The sequence below is a fragment of the Poecilia mexicana genome, unplaced genomic scaffold (genome assembly GCF_051168715.1).
Source record: "Poecilia mexicana isolate PSO_F unplaced genomic scaffold, ASM5116871v1 scaffold_15, whole genome shotgun sequence".
NCBI classification, from domain to species: Eukaryota; Metazoa; Chordata; class Actinopteri; order Cyprinodontiformes; family Poeciliidae; genus Poecilia; species Poecilia mexicana.
In genome coordinates, this window is record NW_028263384.1 from 1,640,910 (window position 1) to 1,658,041 (window position 17,132).

Consider the following 17,132-nt stretch of genomic DNA (forward strand, 5'->3'; position numbering starts at 1 on the left):
AGAAAAAAACTCTTCTCCAGGTTAAAGTTGGAAAAGTGGAACTAGCATAACTGAACTACTTCCCTCTCCCTCGCTATTTTTTTTTTATTAAAACTTTTTCTTGACCTTGGTATCTCGTTGTAGTTTTGCACTGCTTCCCTGTTTCTTCTAAATATCAGGCTTACTTTTAAGATTTAGCTTATTGTAGACAACTTTACAGCTAAAGCCAATGCTAGTCATCGTTAGCAAACAGCTTTTTGCAGGATCTTCCACTCGTGACATCACACTGCAACGTATTTAACCAACATATTAGTTTAATTAGACGCATTCTTCATATGCTGACGTTCCACAGTCTGCCTAATATGTTTAATGAATGTGTGATATATCCAGTTTGTCTGATAGGGGGCAGTAATGAGCTCCTCATGACACAACAGGCCACAGATTCTCTTCTTCTACACTTTGAAAAGACTGAAAACAATCGGAAAATAGAGAAAATACTGAATATGAAAATTCAAGGCCACTGTCCTCTTTTGCTGCCAGATTTTTAAAAATGAAAAGAAAATGGGAAATGATCAAGGACATTTTTACAATAGAGTGGAGAAGAAAAGACAACTTTAATCTGAAAAGACTAAAGTAAACATTTAAATTTTAAGAAAAGAATGTGAGCTTATCTTAAATATTATTTTGTTTTTATTTCTGAATTGTATGGTACTGATTAAAGCATAATTAAAAGCCTTTAAATATGAGCTTGTAAATTGGATTTTGGATTCGTAGATCTGAGTGTTGGACCAGTCATGAACGTCTCTGCGTGTCGCTGCTTCACTCCAGCACAACGATCCGCCTGGAAACGGAGCGCCTCGTCTAAAACCACCAAACTGGCATTTCAGAAAGTTCAGCCGAGAATAGCAGCAGAAAGGCGTCGCTGTCAGCAGCCTGTTGTCGTTTTGAGAACCTGAAAAAGGTGCGTGCTCATCAGAATATCAGCTGGAGCATTACAGCATCGCTGCAGAGCGGCTTTAAAAATACATTTCTGCTGTTTTAATAAGATCTGGCAGAGGAACAGCTTCCCTGTCCAGGTGAAGCGTTTTGCATGACGTTCGCCTGGGAACAAAGATCAGCCTGTGATTAATGTTCTGCATTTCTGGGTTTCTCTCCAAGCAGCAGCTCTCCGGTTCAGGCCTGGAGCAACATTTGCATGTTTTTACCTTTCAAATATCAGGGATGTTTGCATCGTTTCTAAAATAAGGAACAAAGTTTGTAGCGGTTAAAAACTAACAGGCTTTTTAGGTTTTTCCAGGGGATCAATTCAGATTCACCACGTTTCCATTTACCTTTAAATTTCACAATTTGAGTTTTTGAGAATAAATTTGCTGAATAGCAATGCATCAATTTTGAAAAAAACTCTAGTTTTTCAATAAAACATTTTGGTTCTAGGATGAGGAGGGTTTATTTCACAGAACTGCAATGGAAACACTTTCCTCATCACACGAGTCACATGATCAACAACAGGATGTTACTACTGGAGAAAACCACAAAGACAGACAGGAAGTAGATAGAAGCGTGTTTTTTAACGACTCATCACAGGAATAAACTTCATTTCAACTGTATTTGTTATTTAGTGGAAACACGTACAATTGCAAAACTATGTTGTTGTTTTTTACATTATCATTGACAAAGTTTTGCACATATTTGTAACGGAAACATAGCTACAATTTTCAACATAAATACAGAGCTATGTAAGATGTAGAGCTAACAGGCTGGAGCCAGAAAGGTCAAAAGTTAGATGTTTCAATATTAGACAAAGACATCCCCAGTAAATCCAAAACCCAGTTTTTAAATTATGATTTCAAGAATTCAGGGAAATTATAATTTCCCCCGGTATTAAATTAGGAATTAACTGCAATAAAATAAAGGGTTTTTTTGGACAGGTGAGTTAAATTTCCCACCCAGACATGATTACTGACAGATATTAAAACAGAACCTGTCTGGCAACGTGAAGGAGGCTGAGAGGCTAATTAATGAAAGTTCATAAATCACAAACTAGGTTTTAAATATCTGGTTTTAGTGCAGAATAATCTAGTCCAAGAGTTTAAACAATGACCTTTTTAAATGGGAGCTAATTAATGAAGCTTAAGGTTTTGAAAGACGAGGTGAAAATTAGCCGTTAGCCGACTTTGAAGCTAACATTAGCTCTGTATAATTCAGCATGTTTATGGCTGATGTCATGTTGGATTGCAGTAAACATGTAAAGTCATGTTACTTACAGATATTATATGCCAATCATTTTCTTGATAAAGTTTTCTTTAAAGAAAAAGGTACAAATCGTGGGTTAGCCCAGCCATGCTAGCTGTTAGCCTCTCCAAAGCTAACGTAAGTACTGTACTGTAAGTGGTTCATAGTTTAGCTAAATGTTGGAAGGATTGGCGGAACAAACCATGTAGTTTAATCTATTAAATTGTTTTAAATTTCCTCATGGTTTCCAGTTTAAGACAAGAATATAAATACTTATTTTCTCACAGAGGAGATATTCAGGTGAATCAGCAGCAAATCTAAAACTGTTCCTGTTAAAATAAAAACCTGAACAGCATCAAGTTGAAGCAGGAATCAGCAGAAACTGCAGGAAACTTCAGCTGAAGAGTCCAGAACTTTGTTTGTACTTGTGTCTGGAAGGGAATGATTAATGAGTCTTTGAAATACAGGCAGTGATTTAAAAATACTTCACAGATGAATCACACTCTGCTTTCTGTAGTTGCTTTTATTTTTCTCAGTTTGCAACAGGATTGTTTCAGTCCAGGCACTAAATTCCCAGAAATCTGCCTGAGCTCACCTCGCTCTGGATTCCCTGACAGTCTCTCAGGTCCTGGTTGTATAATTTGTTTAAAGCAGAAACTTTCAGTGCGACACGACTCACACAGCTCACATCTTTTAACAGTTTCTCCAGGCGGAAGCTAATAATGTTGTGATCGTTCACAGAAACTTAATCCCAACTGTTGTGTGAACCTGTCGTCTCCGGAAGGTCCAGAAATTAATGAAACATCCTGAAATCAGCCCAGAGCGGCGACGGACACAAAGCCGCCTTCATTTCAGTTTGTCTGCACAACTCAAACCTCCAGACCTCAAAAACAAACCAGAAACAGCATCTATCAGTTCCCACTGAGGGATTTTACTTCCCTCATGCTGTTTCTGCAGCGAGACGCTGAAGGTCAGATAATCCGTCAGCCTCTGAGTTAGAAGCAGCTTTAAAGGGAAGCTGTTTTACTACGAATCTATTCTTAGAAGAGGAAATAGATCATCTTCAGATGGTTCAAAGCGCTTGAGAAATTGTCTTAATTTGACCAAATCGAGCAGACAGGAGTCCTTTCTGCTGCTGAGGAGACGGATTCTCCAACAATGTCACGATGACGAGTCAGTCGCAATAAATTCAACAAGAGAAACCGACAGCTGACGTCACGCTGCGAACTGCAGGAGCTACTCGTTTAAATGAAGATACGATGCATTTCTCTGGTTTCTTTGAATAAAACACTTTTTACTGAACTATCATTTTAAAATCTACTGATTCAGAAAAAGAATCAGTCTTATTTGGATGTAATTTTGGTCTTATGCAGATCAGAGATGGGTTTCTAATTGTGTTTTCACGCCTGATAGAACAATAAATTTGGTTTGATTAATGAGAAACCTGTTTCCCTCCTCGCCAGTGGGGGCGCTGCACTAAAAACCACTGAAAGAAATTACATAAAAACCTCTGAAGGCACTGAGCGCAACTTCCTTCCTCAACAAATGGAAACAAAAATGAGGAGGCCTCAGATCTTAGCGGTTGGAGGATTTCTCTTTTGACTACGAGCCGTTTCTCCTGCTAGCGCAAGGCTAGCAGGATAGTTTTGGTTGTGTTTACCCAGAATGCCCTGCAAACCAAAGTTCACTTTTTTCGTCCAATTACGCATTCACACCTTCCCAAACAAACTGGACTTTGACTAGACGAATGGACTGGATTAAAACAGACCAAACAGAGCTGGTGTGAATGGACCTTATTATTATTTAGACGTTAAAGGCGTTTTTAGAAACGAGTCGTTGATGTCCCTCTGCAGGCCATAAAATACACGATACGATCTCTTGATCTCATGCAAACCGACAGAGTTTTACTAAAACCCCATCAGACTCCATGAAGTCCTGGCAAAACGTCTGTAAAACCTCCTGCTTTAGCCAACCACTGGAGAATCAGGCGATGATTGTTTCAGGAATGAAAACTTCCTGCAGATCAGAACATGAACTTTACTGTAGGTAGTTCATGTGGATAAATGTGGTCCAGCAAAGTTATTTCTATCAGTGAGTTTATTCTATGACTAAAGTTGGGTTTAAATTGTAATTAGAGTTAACTAGAATGAAATGGGCTAAATAATAATGTTTTCTTTTTTGTATAGCGTTTGATTTGAGTGAAAACAAACAAACAAAAAAATATATATTACGGATCTGTTGCAAACTGTGAAACATAAATATCCCGGACAAGCCCCCACATGCTGAAGGACAGAGTTAAGGGCTCAGAACAAAATGTTTAGGTTTTATTTTGGGGAAGTAATTTCTTCTGTCTTCTCGTCTTCTTCCAGCTCCCAGCGTCATAAATGACATGAACTTTTCTCTCTCTCCCTCTGCGTGTTCATGTCATGCTTCACTTCTTCATCTCAGATTTTTATCAGAATGTTTTGGATAGTTTAGTTTTTGTATTTTCTGAACCCAGTTTGTTATCGTGTTGATTTTATTCTTACGGTTTTGGTTTTAGCTGCCCACACATACCTGCTCTAGTTTGTAATTTCAACATCTGCATTCTTTTGATTGTTATTTCTGTCCATCCTGCAGTTCGCCTCGAGTCAGGACCGTTTCTTTTTTAAGCTTCTGGCTTCACCATTTCATTCGACTGCCTCGGTAAACTGCACAGGAATTTATCTGTTGGATCCAGCTATGTTGTGTTTTTAGTTTTGGAGGAATTTGAGTTTGTTTATCATATTTTGTTAACCTGACTTCTCAAATCCAAGTGACTTTATCTTCAGATGTAGATTATTTGCTGAGTAAGAACTATAAAAATGTGATAAAACTGCAGTGATTTCAACAGATTCGCCATTTAATAACCAATCCACTTCTACCTGAGTTTGCAATTAAATTACTGTAACAACATATTAGCTTCCTTATCAAACCTAAAAGATGAACCACAGCTGATTTTATGATGTTATCATGAGTCCTGAAGCTATTAAATGAAGCTTGTTTGACCAGAGGAGAGAAGAAAACAGCCTTGACCCAGTTAGCAGTGATCTCTGTTGCAAACATTGTTGCTCTCGGTTTCATTTGATGCCATTCTGGACAAACAGGCGAGTGCAGCGAGGCGACATGTAACAATTTAGAGATAACATTCTTACATGGAGCCCAGGATGTTTTGTCCTAATCTCACATTTCCACAATGAAACAAACCAAATAAAACCTTTTCTTTTGGTGTTTTGATGGAGCTGATTACATTCATAGCATTAAATAAGAGTATGTAATAGAAATCCTGTATTTTATAAATCCAGGGGCGTCTATATAATTGAAGTATTATATAGGAAGTATATAATTGCCTCTATGATAACACTCACAACTGGCCACTTATAATCTTCATTTAATTTAAATTTGACCTATTATTCTCCCTTGAACAGGTTAGGATTGGTCTATGGCCTATACAAAACATATTTATTACGTTTTTTGCACAAAATTATTCTTAGATGACATTGGAATCTATTTTAAGCTCCTTTCAAAAAGAGCAGTTTTCACTCTAAATCCAGATAAGCTGCTGCGGCTGCTGGCCATGCCCCCCGACTCAACGTTTGCAGCCATTTTCACGTACGAGTGTAAAACTGATGGGCAACTATACAGCCGTACATCTTTGAACAGCAGAAGTGGAGCCTCCAATATAACAAACAAGAATGCAGCAAGTGGTTTCTGGATGCTAAGTCAACAACAAGACACTGGTCTTGTCCAGAAGCCATTGTACAGCAGAATCAGCAGTAAAACCAGCTGAGCAAAAGTGCTGGAGCTCTACCTGTGTTGCTAGGCAACGGATGGAATTCTGCTGGAGTTGCTAGGTAACAGGTTGGTTGCTAGGTGATGTTACATTCCGTAAGGTTTTTGAAAGGCTCTTTTTCCAGACACCAAAAACAAAAACTAACTGCATGAGTTCTTTTCAAACGCTTGAGATGGTTTTAGAAGCTTTAGAAAACCAAATGGAAGTATAAAAACATGCAAAACTGTGAATTTCAAAAGAAGATGAAAGATTACAGTCAGATTATAAATCACAAATCTACAAGAAAATCCTACTCCAAGCTTTCTATTTTGTAGGATTATGTCTAGAATAACCCAGTTTGGAGCCAAAATGTGATTTATGTAATAATTTCCAATTTAAGAAGGGAATTTAATTTAAGAAGGGAACGTGGTGACATTAAGTCATTTTGGTTAACAGAAAAAAATATTTTGTACACACTGTATATATCAAATAAGTTTGCAATTTCAAGGCGGAAAAATGTAGAAAATGATAAAGCAATAATCAAACAATGATCAAAAATATGCAGTTACCAAGGAGACCATAAGCTAACAAGGTTAGAAATACCAACTAGATTTAATTTAAAAGGTAAAATGTTGTAGCTGATCAAACACGGGTTGCAGAAATATCTCTGGCTCCTGTAATTAATTCAAACTGCAACCTGTGGTTAAGTGGAGAGCAGATTACGACATGATCAGAGGTAAAAACGCGTCACGTTGTTTAGTTTACACGTCATACGCCAAATTCCTCACAACGTTCACGGCGTGATTTCCTCTAAAAGGCCTGTTTGTTCCTGTTTACTTTGGTTTCAGGAGGAACCCGACAGTAATTTGTTGGTTCCTTCTTCGCCCAGTGAGATCACCCTGGAAATTGCAGGTTGCATGAAAGAGTCACATATTGTGATATTTTCAGGAAGTAGAATCACAAAAGATTCCCTCTCTGCGAACAAAAGGCCGTGGCGTCGCAACATCCGAACATTTGTCTCCAAATTAAAGCCTTTCAGGGGGAATCTGAAGGAGATAAGAGCTCTTCTTTAACTGCAGGGCGGTCACAGATGAAAGGTTGCTCTTTGCTTTAGCTCAGAGCAAAACAAGGGATTTATCAGCAAATCCATCAGATTCATGAGAAAAGGCAACACTTCCTCTTCATGCGGCGTAACGTCCCGGCTGATGGAGACCAGCTCAGGAAACAAAGAAGAAGAAGAAGCTGCAGCCGCCAAGGAAACCTCAGTGGCTGCAGCTTCTTCTTCTCGTTTCCCGAAAACAGCGCCAGGATTTTAACATCCTGATGTTCGTCCTCTGTGACGCGCTGATGCGTCGCTTTGGGGAATCCAGAGCTGGGTTCCTGGAAGAAGACGCTCCTGAAGGCGTTTTGACCCCTGATGGTCCCGAACCAAAACTGAAACATTTGTTAAATTTCCAGCAGCTGATCGTAACATAATGAAGGAAACTGAGGGTTAAACTAAGTAGGACTACAAAATCTTTGTTTACAGAGATTTACCGATTCATTTTATTTGTTGTTTCTGTTCTCTTGTTTATTAATTTTGTAAAATTAAAATGTCTCCTAGATCCAGAGTAAAATACTAACTGGAATTTAAAGTTTATTGATCTTTGACATTATTATTACAGATCATTTTATTACTTGAAAATGATCTGAAAACAACAATATTATCATTTATCACAATAACTTCTGGAATAATTTATCGTCCAGTAACATCAGTTATCATGACTCCCTGAATGAGCTGCAGACATGTCAGAAAATTAAAGTGTATTTTAAATAGATCCTCACACCTCACTGATCCTGAAAGCAGCTAAGTTTGAGTTTCCTTCTGTCAGTAAAAACTTCCACAACGAAGAGTGTTGCTGGTGCAGCTCACTGTGGTGCGTTTACTTATCAAATGAAGGTTGGATTTTTCAGTTGAAAAGCTCAGCCCAGGTGTATATTTCTGATGTTTTTAAATAACTGAATGAAGTGCAGGAGAGTCTTCTTTAACCTGCTAGTTTTTACAGTGTAGTCACAGAAAACCTTCACAGGGAGCTGAAATAAAGGCGACATCCGTCCTTTCGACCAATAAAACAGACTGAGTAAACTCTGATTCCTTATCCGGTCCAACACCACCTGAAGATGTTTCTTTAAGAGGAAACCGAAACGGCTGCAGTCAGCAGGAAACCTGCGCAGCAGCTTCACTCCACGCCTGAATTAACAGATTTTAACGCTTCGCTGCTCTGCAGGAGCAGCTTTGCAACATCAAGCAGACTCCTCTTCCTCTTTCCAAAGCCACAGCGCCGTCAGCGTTAAAATAAAAACAGGGAGCCGAGGGGAGGGACAGGCGGAACACCAGAACCTGATCCGGTTTCTACAGCTCAGCCTTTCACTTTCTCTGTTTCACCTTTTAAGGCTTTTTGCATGTTTGAGAAAAAATTACATCAAAATTTCTACGTCTCTTCAGATTCATTATAATTTCTGAAAACAGAAGTCCTGTCGTGAAGTTTCCAGGAAATAAAATTATTTAATTTGAGATAATTACAGAGACTACAGAGAATGCTAATTAATTCTCATTAATTTCTAGCCTGGAGAGTCTTATGGTGAAAGCTAATCAGGGCTAAGATGATTTGCAGCTGCGGTGCATTATCAGTCATTTGTCAAACTAAAAAAAACATGTTTTTCTGGTCCTGAAGATTGATTTTTAGAAAACTCTACATGATGACAGCAGCATGCTAAATCAAATGTGTTCGACTGGCAGCGTTCAAATCAACGGTTTCTGGATCCAGCTGCAAACTTCTGCTAATTAAATAAACTATACGGATGGATGGTTTTCAAAATAAAACAGAAAACGTGAAGTTGGTGTAATTGTCTGAATCTTTAACAGCTAATTGATGCTTCCAGAACAGAAACTGCATGAAGTAAGCGGCCGTGCAGGATCGGTTTCCTGAAATCAGGAAGAAAATCCAGATTCAGCTGAAGAATGACGAGTCAAACATGAGAATCCAGCAGTCCGACTGCAGCGTGGCTCCAGACGAGCTCTTCAGCCGTTTCTGTTCATGTGTTCATTATTTTTATAAGCTCACACAGATTGTGTTAATTTTGCCCCATCAATCATTTTCTGCAGAGGAGGTGTCAACTTGTAGAAATGTCAGATCGATTCGCCGCATCCAGCAGACGTGTTAATTACCTTCAAGGTAAAACAATCCACAAAAATAAACCGGCAGGTTGTCAATAACAACCTGAATTTATCTGTGATAATAAGATTTTTGATGTGAAGTCATAATACAGAGAGGAGGAAACAGAAACAGCCTGTTTCCAGAGCAATTCTAGAATTAGATTTATATCAGGAAAAAGATTTTTAACCTGCTTTAAAGTCTCAAACATTTCATTTAGTTTTTAATTTAATTCACCAGTAATAAATATTAATAGTTCATGTAAAAAATATGTGAATGAAAAGGAGAAGAAACACGTACAAACCTATATCTGCCCCTTTTTCACGTAAAAATAAAATTATACATTCAGTTCAGAAAACTATTAAAACATATTTTAAATATCAACAAAACATCAGTTTATCCAGCTCCACATCGCTTCATCATCATAATTTTCTAAATTGTTTTAAATGTAGTTTTACTCCATGAACTGAAACCTTCAACTGAAATGCATTTTTCTCAATCTATTTTTTAAATTTTAGCTCCTTTTAAGTCAAATATTAGGACCAAAATATAAAGTTAAGTGTAAATTTTGGTGTTTTAAGAACCAAAATGACAATAATTCATATAAGAAACAAAAATAAGAAAAGAAAATGTTTCCAAATCAGTTTCTTTCAATAAAAACTTCAGAAACTTTAATAAAAACTGCAGGTGTTTCTGAGTTTGGTGAGTTTCTGGTTAAAACATGTTTGTTTTTCATTCAGCGGGAAGAAAATCCAGAAATTTTACTAAAGTAAGAGAAGAAATACTTTATAGTAAAATTAAAAAGTACAGCATAGTAAAAATACGCAATTTTTCAAAAAAGTTACTCCAGTAAATGTAACTGGCTACAAATTAACTCTGGATATGAAACAATCAGTGAGTTATATAAAATATAAAACCTTCTGTTTAGTGATTCCTTTACATTAACTAATTTAGATAAATGTGTAAAACCCCAGTAGGGAGACTAAATGATTCTGTTTTAATGAATAAATACAGCAGCTGTCAGTGAGCTCAGGAGGTGAACAGAGAGCTGAGTCTTTAGGTTTTGCATGTCTTACCTTGTAGACCTGCCCATAGGTGCCGTTTCCAACCAGTTCGACGAGCTCAAAGATCCCAGCCGGGTCCTGAAACAGAGAGGAAGAGCTGAGCGACGAGCTGCAGTCAGAGGCTGAGCGGAGGGAAAACCGGTGAAGGGATTTCAGAACCAGTTGACCTTCACACACAAACACGCCGTGATTAAAGCGGCGCTGCACACCTGAAGCTTTAAGATCCTTCCTGTCAGCACAACGATTCCTGCAGGAGGGAAACTCTGCAACCCGTTCTCAGTCACAAATCCCCTCAAAACTGAACTTTCTGTGTCGTTTGTGAAACATGTTTCATGAAGAGAAGACCAAAAAACATCTGAATGAAGTTAGACAAATGTTTTCTACAGGTGACTTTATATTTAAATGACTCAGAAAGTTTAATTTAAATACAAGTGAAGGTTTTGTGTAAGATAGAAGTTACTCCATTTCAACCATCTTGTTGTCTTTTCAGACGTTTGATCAGTTTATTAATCCGTGAGAATTAACCGTCTTCTGTTTATGTTGTAAAATAAACAGCATTCAAAAGTATTTAAATCAAAAACTTAACTAATAATTCATTTAATCTCTTGGCTTCTTTGGCTTAATAAAATGTTTTTATAACAAATCCTCTGAATCATTTTGCTCAGGAGTCAAAGGTTTGTGATCTGACCTGAAGTTAGTTTTCCACACTGATATATAATCAGCTACATGAAGCCATAAATAAACAGAATAACTTCCTTCCGTTTTATCTCATCATAAAAACACATTAATCTGTTAAATCTGATTATCTACCCCTGTTGACACAGATTAAGCTAACTGTTAGCCTCGGCTAAAGCTAACACTTCTTTTTTTCTTCTTTGAGAAAATAGAAACAAATTTTCCTTTAAATGTTTATGAATTTCAACCAGGCTTTTTGAAAACAGCTGTAGATGTAGGATTTAAATAATTAATAATAACATTTATTTTAATTTAAAACAGGAACTTAGCTACCTAGCAGAGCTAAGCTAAATAGCCATAGCTAGATGCTAAAGCTAGTTTTCAGCTTTGCAGCTTCTAGGACAGAAAGTTGGTAGCCGTAACACTCAAACACATTTAGGTAGTTCATTTAACTTAAGGCTGAATCAATTAATTAATAAAATATGGTGGGGAAGGAGAGGAGCTAGTGTGCGAGGCTGAGAGGTTCCGGCTAGAAATAGTCGGCCTCGCCTCGACGCATGGCTCTGGTTCTGGAACCAGTCTCCTTGAGAGGGGCTGGACGTACTTCCACTCTGGAGTTGCCCACGGTGAGAAGCGCCGGGCAGGAGTGGGCATACTTGTTGCCCCCCATCTTGGCGCCTGTACGTTGGGGTTTACCCCGGTGAACGAGAGGGTAGCCTCCCTCCGCCTACGGGTGTGGGGACGGGTTCTGACTGTTGTCTGTGCTTACGGGCCGAACAGCAGTTCAGATTACCCACCCTTCTTGGAGTCGTGAGAGGGGGTACTGGAGAGTGCCCCTCCTGGGGACTCCCTTGTTCTGCTGGGGGACTTCAACGCTCACGTGGGCAATGACAGTGAGACCTGGAGGGGCGTGGTTGGGCTCTCCAATCTCTGGGGACGAGGTCGCTGAGGTGGTCAAAAAGCTCCTCGGTGGCAGGGCCCCTGGGGTGGATGAGATCCGCCCGGAGTTCCTTAAGGCTCTGGATGTTGTAGGGTTGTGTTGGCTGATGCGACTCTGCAATATCGCATGGACATTGGGGGCTGCCCTTTGTCACCGATTCTGTTCATTACTTTCATGAACAGAATTTCTAGGCGCAGCCGAGGTGTTGAGGGGATCCGTTTTGGTGCCCTTAGGATCGCATCTCTGCTTTTTGCGGATGATGTGGTCCTGTTGGCTTCATCAGAACGTGATCTGCAGCTCTCCCTGGAGCGGTTCGCGGCCGAGTGCGAAGCGGCCGGGATGGGGAACAGTGCCTCCAAATCCGAGGCCGTGGTCTTGAGCCGGAAAAGGGTAGAGTGCCTTCTCTGGGTCAGGGGGGGTCGTCCTGCCTCAAGTGGGGGAGTTTAAGTATCTGGGGATCTTGTTCACGAATGAGGGAAGAAGGGAGCGGGAGATCAACAGGCGGATTGGGGCAGCGTCTGCTGTGAAGCGGGCGCTGTACCGGTCCGTCGTGGTGAAGAGAGAGCTGAGTCAAAAAGCGAAGCTCTCGATTTACCGGTCGATCTACGTTTCCACCTTCATCTATGGTCATGAGCTTTTTTGGGTCATGACCTAAAGAACGAGATCACGGATACAAGCGGCCGAAACGGGTTTCCTCCGCAGGGTGGCTGGGCTCTCCCTTAGAGAGAGAAGCTCGGTCATCCAGGAGGGACTCAGAGTAGAGCCGCTGCTCCTCCACGTCGAGAGGAGCCAGTTGAGGCTTGGGCATCTGGTCAGGATGCCTCCTGGACGCCTCTCTGGTGAGGAGTTCCGGGCACGCCCCACCAGGAGGAGGCCCCGAGGAAGACCCAGGACACGCTGGAGGGACTATGTCTCTCTGCTGGCCTGGGAACGCCTTGGGGTTCCCCCAGAGGAGCTGGAAGAAGTGGCTGGGGAAAGGGAAGTCTGGGCCTCCCTTCTGAAGCTGCTGCCCCCGCGACCCGACCCCGGATGAAGCGGCAGAAAATGGATGGATGGATGGATAATAAAATATGGTCGTTTAATATTTTTTATCTTTTCACTTCAGTTAATTTAGCAAGATTAAGCATTAAATTTCCTACACCAAAGGTAAAACAAATAGTTAAACAGTATGATTCTTTCTAAACATGTCTGATGAAACTCAGGTAAAAAATATCTCAGGTAAACTCACACAGAGGTTAATCTTATTTCCAGGTTGATTAAAAACCATAAAATCCCCCAAACACAGACCAGATCTTAACGTGTACCTGTGTGTGTGTGTGTGTGTGATGTGTGTGTGTGGGGTGTGTGTGTGTGTGTGGGGTGTGTGTGTGTGTGTGTGGGGTGTGTGTGTGTGTGTGTGTGTGTGTGTGTGTGTGTGTGTGTGTGCGCGTGCGTGCGTGTGATGTGTGTGTGTGTGTGTGTGATGTGTGTGTGTGGGGTGTGTGTGTGTGTGTGTGGGGTGTGTGTGTGTGTGTGTGGGGTGTGTGTGTGCGCGTGCGTGTGATGTGTGTGTGTGTGTGTGTGTGTGTGTGTGTGTGCGTGTGTGTGTGTGGTGTGTGTGTGCGTGTGTGTGTCTGTGGTTACAGTCGCCCACAGGAGAGCGTATTACAGTGCATCCTCCTGAAAAGGATTAGCTTAAAAAGCCACGTTCGTTTCCGCTCAAGGTCAAAGTCAAGCACATGAAATCCTGGAGGACAGAGCCGCACGTGCGCGCGCCTCCACATGCACACGTTTACCTGTTACACTGTAAGGCCACACAGAAGAAAACACAACACTGAGGTCTGTCACAGCTGAGATTTCCACGCTGACATGTTTGTTTTTATCGAACTCAGAGAAATCCCGTTAAATCCAGTTATCTGTGGCGGCTAACGGTTTCATGGTGTTGATTACATCATCATTGTTTCTGCTTATTGACTCAGACATAAACCATCAGATCACAGGAAGATTACAGGTTAACTCCCAACACAGGACAGGAGGATTCAGCCGTAAGCTGCTGCTGTTTGCATAAAACATTCGTTTCCATTGTGTTTGAGTTAATAACTAACTGGCAGCACTGAGGCCTGCTGGAAGTGACCAAAAAGGCTTAAAAGGCACCATGCAGATGAAAACTATTGATAATTTCTGATTAAGATGAAGATTTCTGTTTAGCTGAATTTCATCTGACTGGATAATTTACTAAAAAATACCAATTAACAGAAACAAATCAGTAAAACATGGCTGCAGTATCAGCTCACCTGGAACTAGTTCCAAGTTCCCATTTGAAATTGTTCTTGTTCATTTATCAACCTTTTTATAAAATAAAACCTTTAATAAAATAGATCCTGATGCCACTATGTAGCTTATTAAACCTGTTTAATTTCTCTCTTGTTCTCTTTGCTGTAGTTTAATGTGGCTGAACTCTTAAAAAACCAGAACTCATTCACATGTTTTCATGTTTCCAAATTAAATTTTAAGAGAAAATGTGTCCATTAAGACTTTATAATTAATCACAGCCTCCTTTAAAGCACTCAGAGGTTCATTTACCTTTTTAATAAAATCCTGATTATGTTTAAACACCTGAGCTGATATTTAGGCTCCACTTAACTCCAAAGGTTAAAGTGGCTGAACAGATTGAACTCTGACCTCATTCATTCATCTCCGCGCCTGCATCACATTCACATGCAGTTAGCATAAAGCTAGCTGCAGTTTGGACGATTGGGACGGGACCTTTGGCTTTTATTGTGATGTTTAAGGTAAAGAAACGTGAACTACTAAAAACAACACAACAGTCACCACGCGCTTACCTTTAAGGGAAATGCCATGACTGATTCTGCACAAAAACCTTCAATTTTGTCCAAAAATGTTTCAGTTTTCATTAACTCCTAGACAGAGAATTGTAATAACATGAACTACTCAGCTTGAGAAACAATAATTTAAAGGCATTTTCTATAGTCTGTTCATAATATACTGAAAAGAAACGTTTATAAGCAACTCCAGCTACGATCTACCAGCAGAAGGTCAGTTACTTCGGTTTGATTATTGGTCTCTTAAAAACACAAAGAGACACTCAATAACCATGAGGACAAATAACGCACAAAAAGGCAAAATAATACAGAACAATAATGTGCAAAATGAAGAAAACAGTCCAATAGAAACAAAAACATCTGAATGTCGAGTCACATGAGAATAAAGAGCTGAGATAATGAAATAAAAGAGAAAAACTGCATTTTAGCTGTAAAGTGGTTAAATGCTACAACTTTGACACAAACTAAAACGACTAGAAACTGACCTGATACAACAAAACATTCCCAAAGAAATAATCCGTGTCTGTAAGAAGATTACAATCAACCTCAATGAAGTAAAAAAGTCAGCAAGGATTTCTAGAAACAATCACTCAGAGTTTTAACAACCAGTAAAACACCAACCATAATAGGATGGAAATAATCACAATGATCTGAAGACCAGAAACAACCAATCACAAAACAGACGCAACAAAAGCAAACGGAGAGAAACAGTTAAGAGAAGAAACCAAGACACAATCTGGCTGTAAAAACAAGATGGAAAACAACCACAGGGAGACACAAAGTGGACGCAATGCGACAAAACAATCACAGGCGATCACAAAATGACAAAAAGATGAAAAAGAGCTACGTGAAAAAAACAAGCACAGCTGGTCAGAAAAAAACCCGAGAGACAAAATAATCTTAAAAAGAAGCAGAAACAAAAGAAACAACACAAGGAGAAAAGAAAAGAGGATGAAATGAAATCTCTTTTACAAACTGACACCAACACATCAGCGGTTTGACTGAAAACATTCGTCTGAGTTTAACAGAGTCTGAGGCGGGTCGACCACCGCCGTTTACCTCCCAGGGATCCACTCAGGATATAAAAACTAATCCTAGTTTCTGACGCCTGATGTTGTCATTAAAACATGTTAAAGTTTAAAACCTCAGAGCAAAATCAGTCAAAAGCAAACTGATAATGAGGACATATACTGCTAACAGCTGCTAAAGCTAGCTGTTAGTCCTGCTAAAAATATTTTTGATGTTCTTCATATGCATTAAAAATTAACAAATGTTCCTCTAAGTGGCTAAAAACATCATCAAATCTATAGAAAACAATAACTAGAGTAGGTTTTGAAACATTAACAAGATAATTTATCTGAATCTGAAACTGTTTAATAGCTAACTAGCCTAGCTCAATAAACTAGCCATGTCGCTAGCAGGTTAAGCTAGTTCTGAATCATACAGTTGATTTTCTGAAACTTTTCTAAATATATTAGCATTCTGGTAAATATTTCATGCATTTTAGATGCTTACTCTTCTAATTACATTAAAATTAGTTTTTTAAGAGGCACAACCTTTTAACATGTCCTTCTTTTCATGACTTGGGTTTGTAAAGAGTAAAAACGTGACTGCCAGGCCGAGTGAGTAAGTCAGAGAAATAACCTCCATCTCCACAATTTCTTTACAACTGTCAGCTTCTACAGCACCAGGTGTAACGTGAAGTGACTGTTCAGTCTTTCTGAAAACTGAACAGTTTCATGCTTAGAAAATCAGTTAACTGAGCTGATTTTATAAACAAAGCACAAATAATGAAGCTTGCACACCTTATAAGGAATGTTTTTCATGTTTTGTTACATTAAAAACACAAATTTCACTGGATTTTATGTTTAAGACCAAGAGAAAGTAGAACAAAATTGTAAAGTAGGAATTTAAAAAAAGTATCATGAATAAAATCTGAAAAATAGTGGAACAACATAAATTTCAACTCTAAACTTACCCTAACATAAATTTTAGCTACGCACTCACTTGTGGTTTGAAACATGTATTTTAGGTGATGTATGGAGAAAAATGTGTTTGGTTTTGATGACACCAGCACACCTGGAACACACAACCCCCACAGTGACACATGGTGGTGGCAGCGTCATGCTGAGGGGATAATTTTCTTCAGAAAGGACAACAAACCCAGAACATACAGTGGAAGCCAGGTTTAGTGATCACGGCTGCCTGCAGATTGCTAAAATACACAAATACTGAAGACTCCCTCTAAAAACGTTTATAAAACGTTAATAGTTCAAACACCTGTTATATTAGCACAATCAGAAGCTAATATCTAGCCTTCCTTATCTACGACTACACAACCAATTAGCACCAAGGAAAATTAAATGAGTAGCATTCTCTCCAGGTGTTTCAGGTTCCAAAGTTGCATTTTCTTTATAATATTTTAGATATGCTCGA

At 39.4% G+C, this 17,132-nt stretch overlaps 1 protein-coding gene across 6 annotated transcripts in view; it reads right to left on the bottom strand.

The window, feature by feature from the left end:
- tnikb (TRAF2 and NCK interacting kinase b) overlaps positions 1–17,132 on the bottom strand; it is a 58,643-nt gene that overhangs the window by 39,079 nt on the left and 2,432 nt on the right. For all 6 annotated transcript variants that reach the window (XM_088013260.1, XM_088013261.1, XM_088013256.1 and 3 more), the window contains exon 2: positions 10,272–10,337. In XM_088013260.1, coding sequence (XP_087869386.1) covers positions 10,272–10,337 — 66 coding nt within the window. The remainder of the gene's footprint in view (positions 1–10,271; positions 10,338–17,132) is intronic.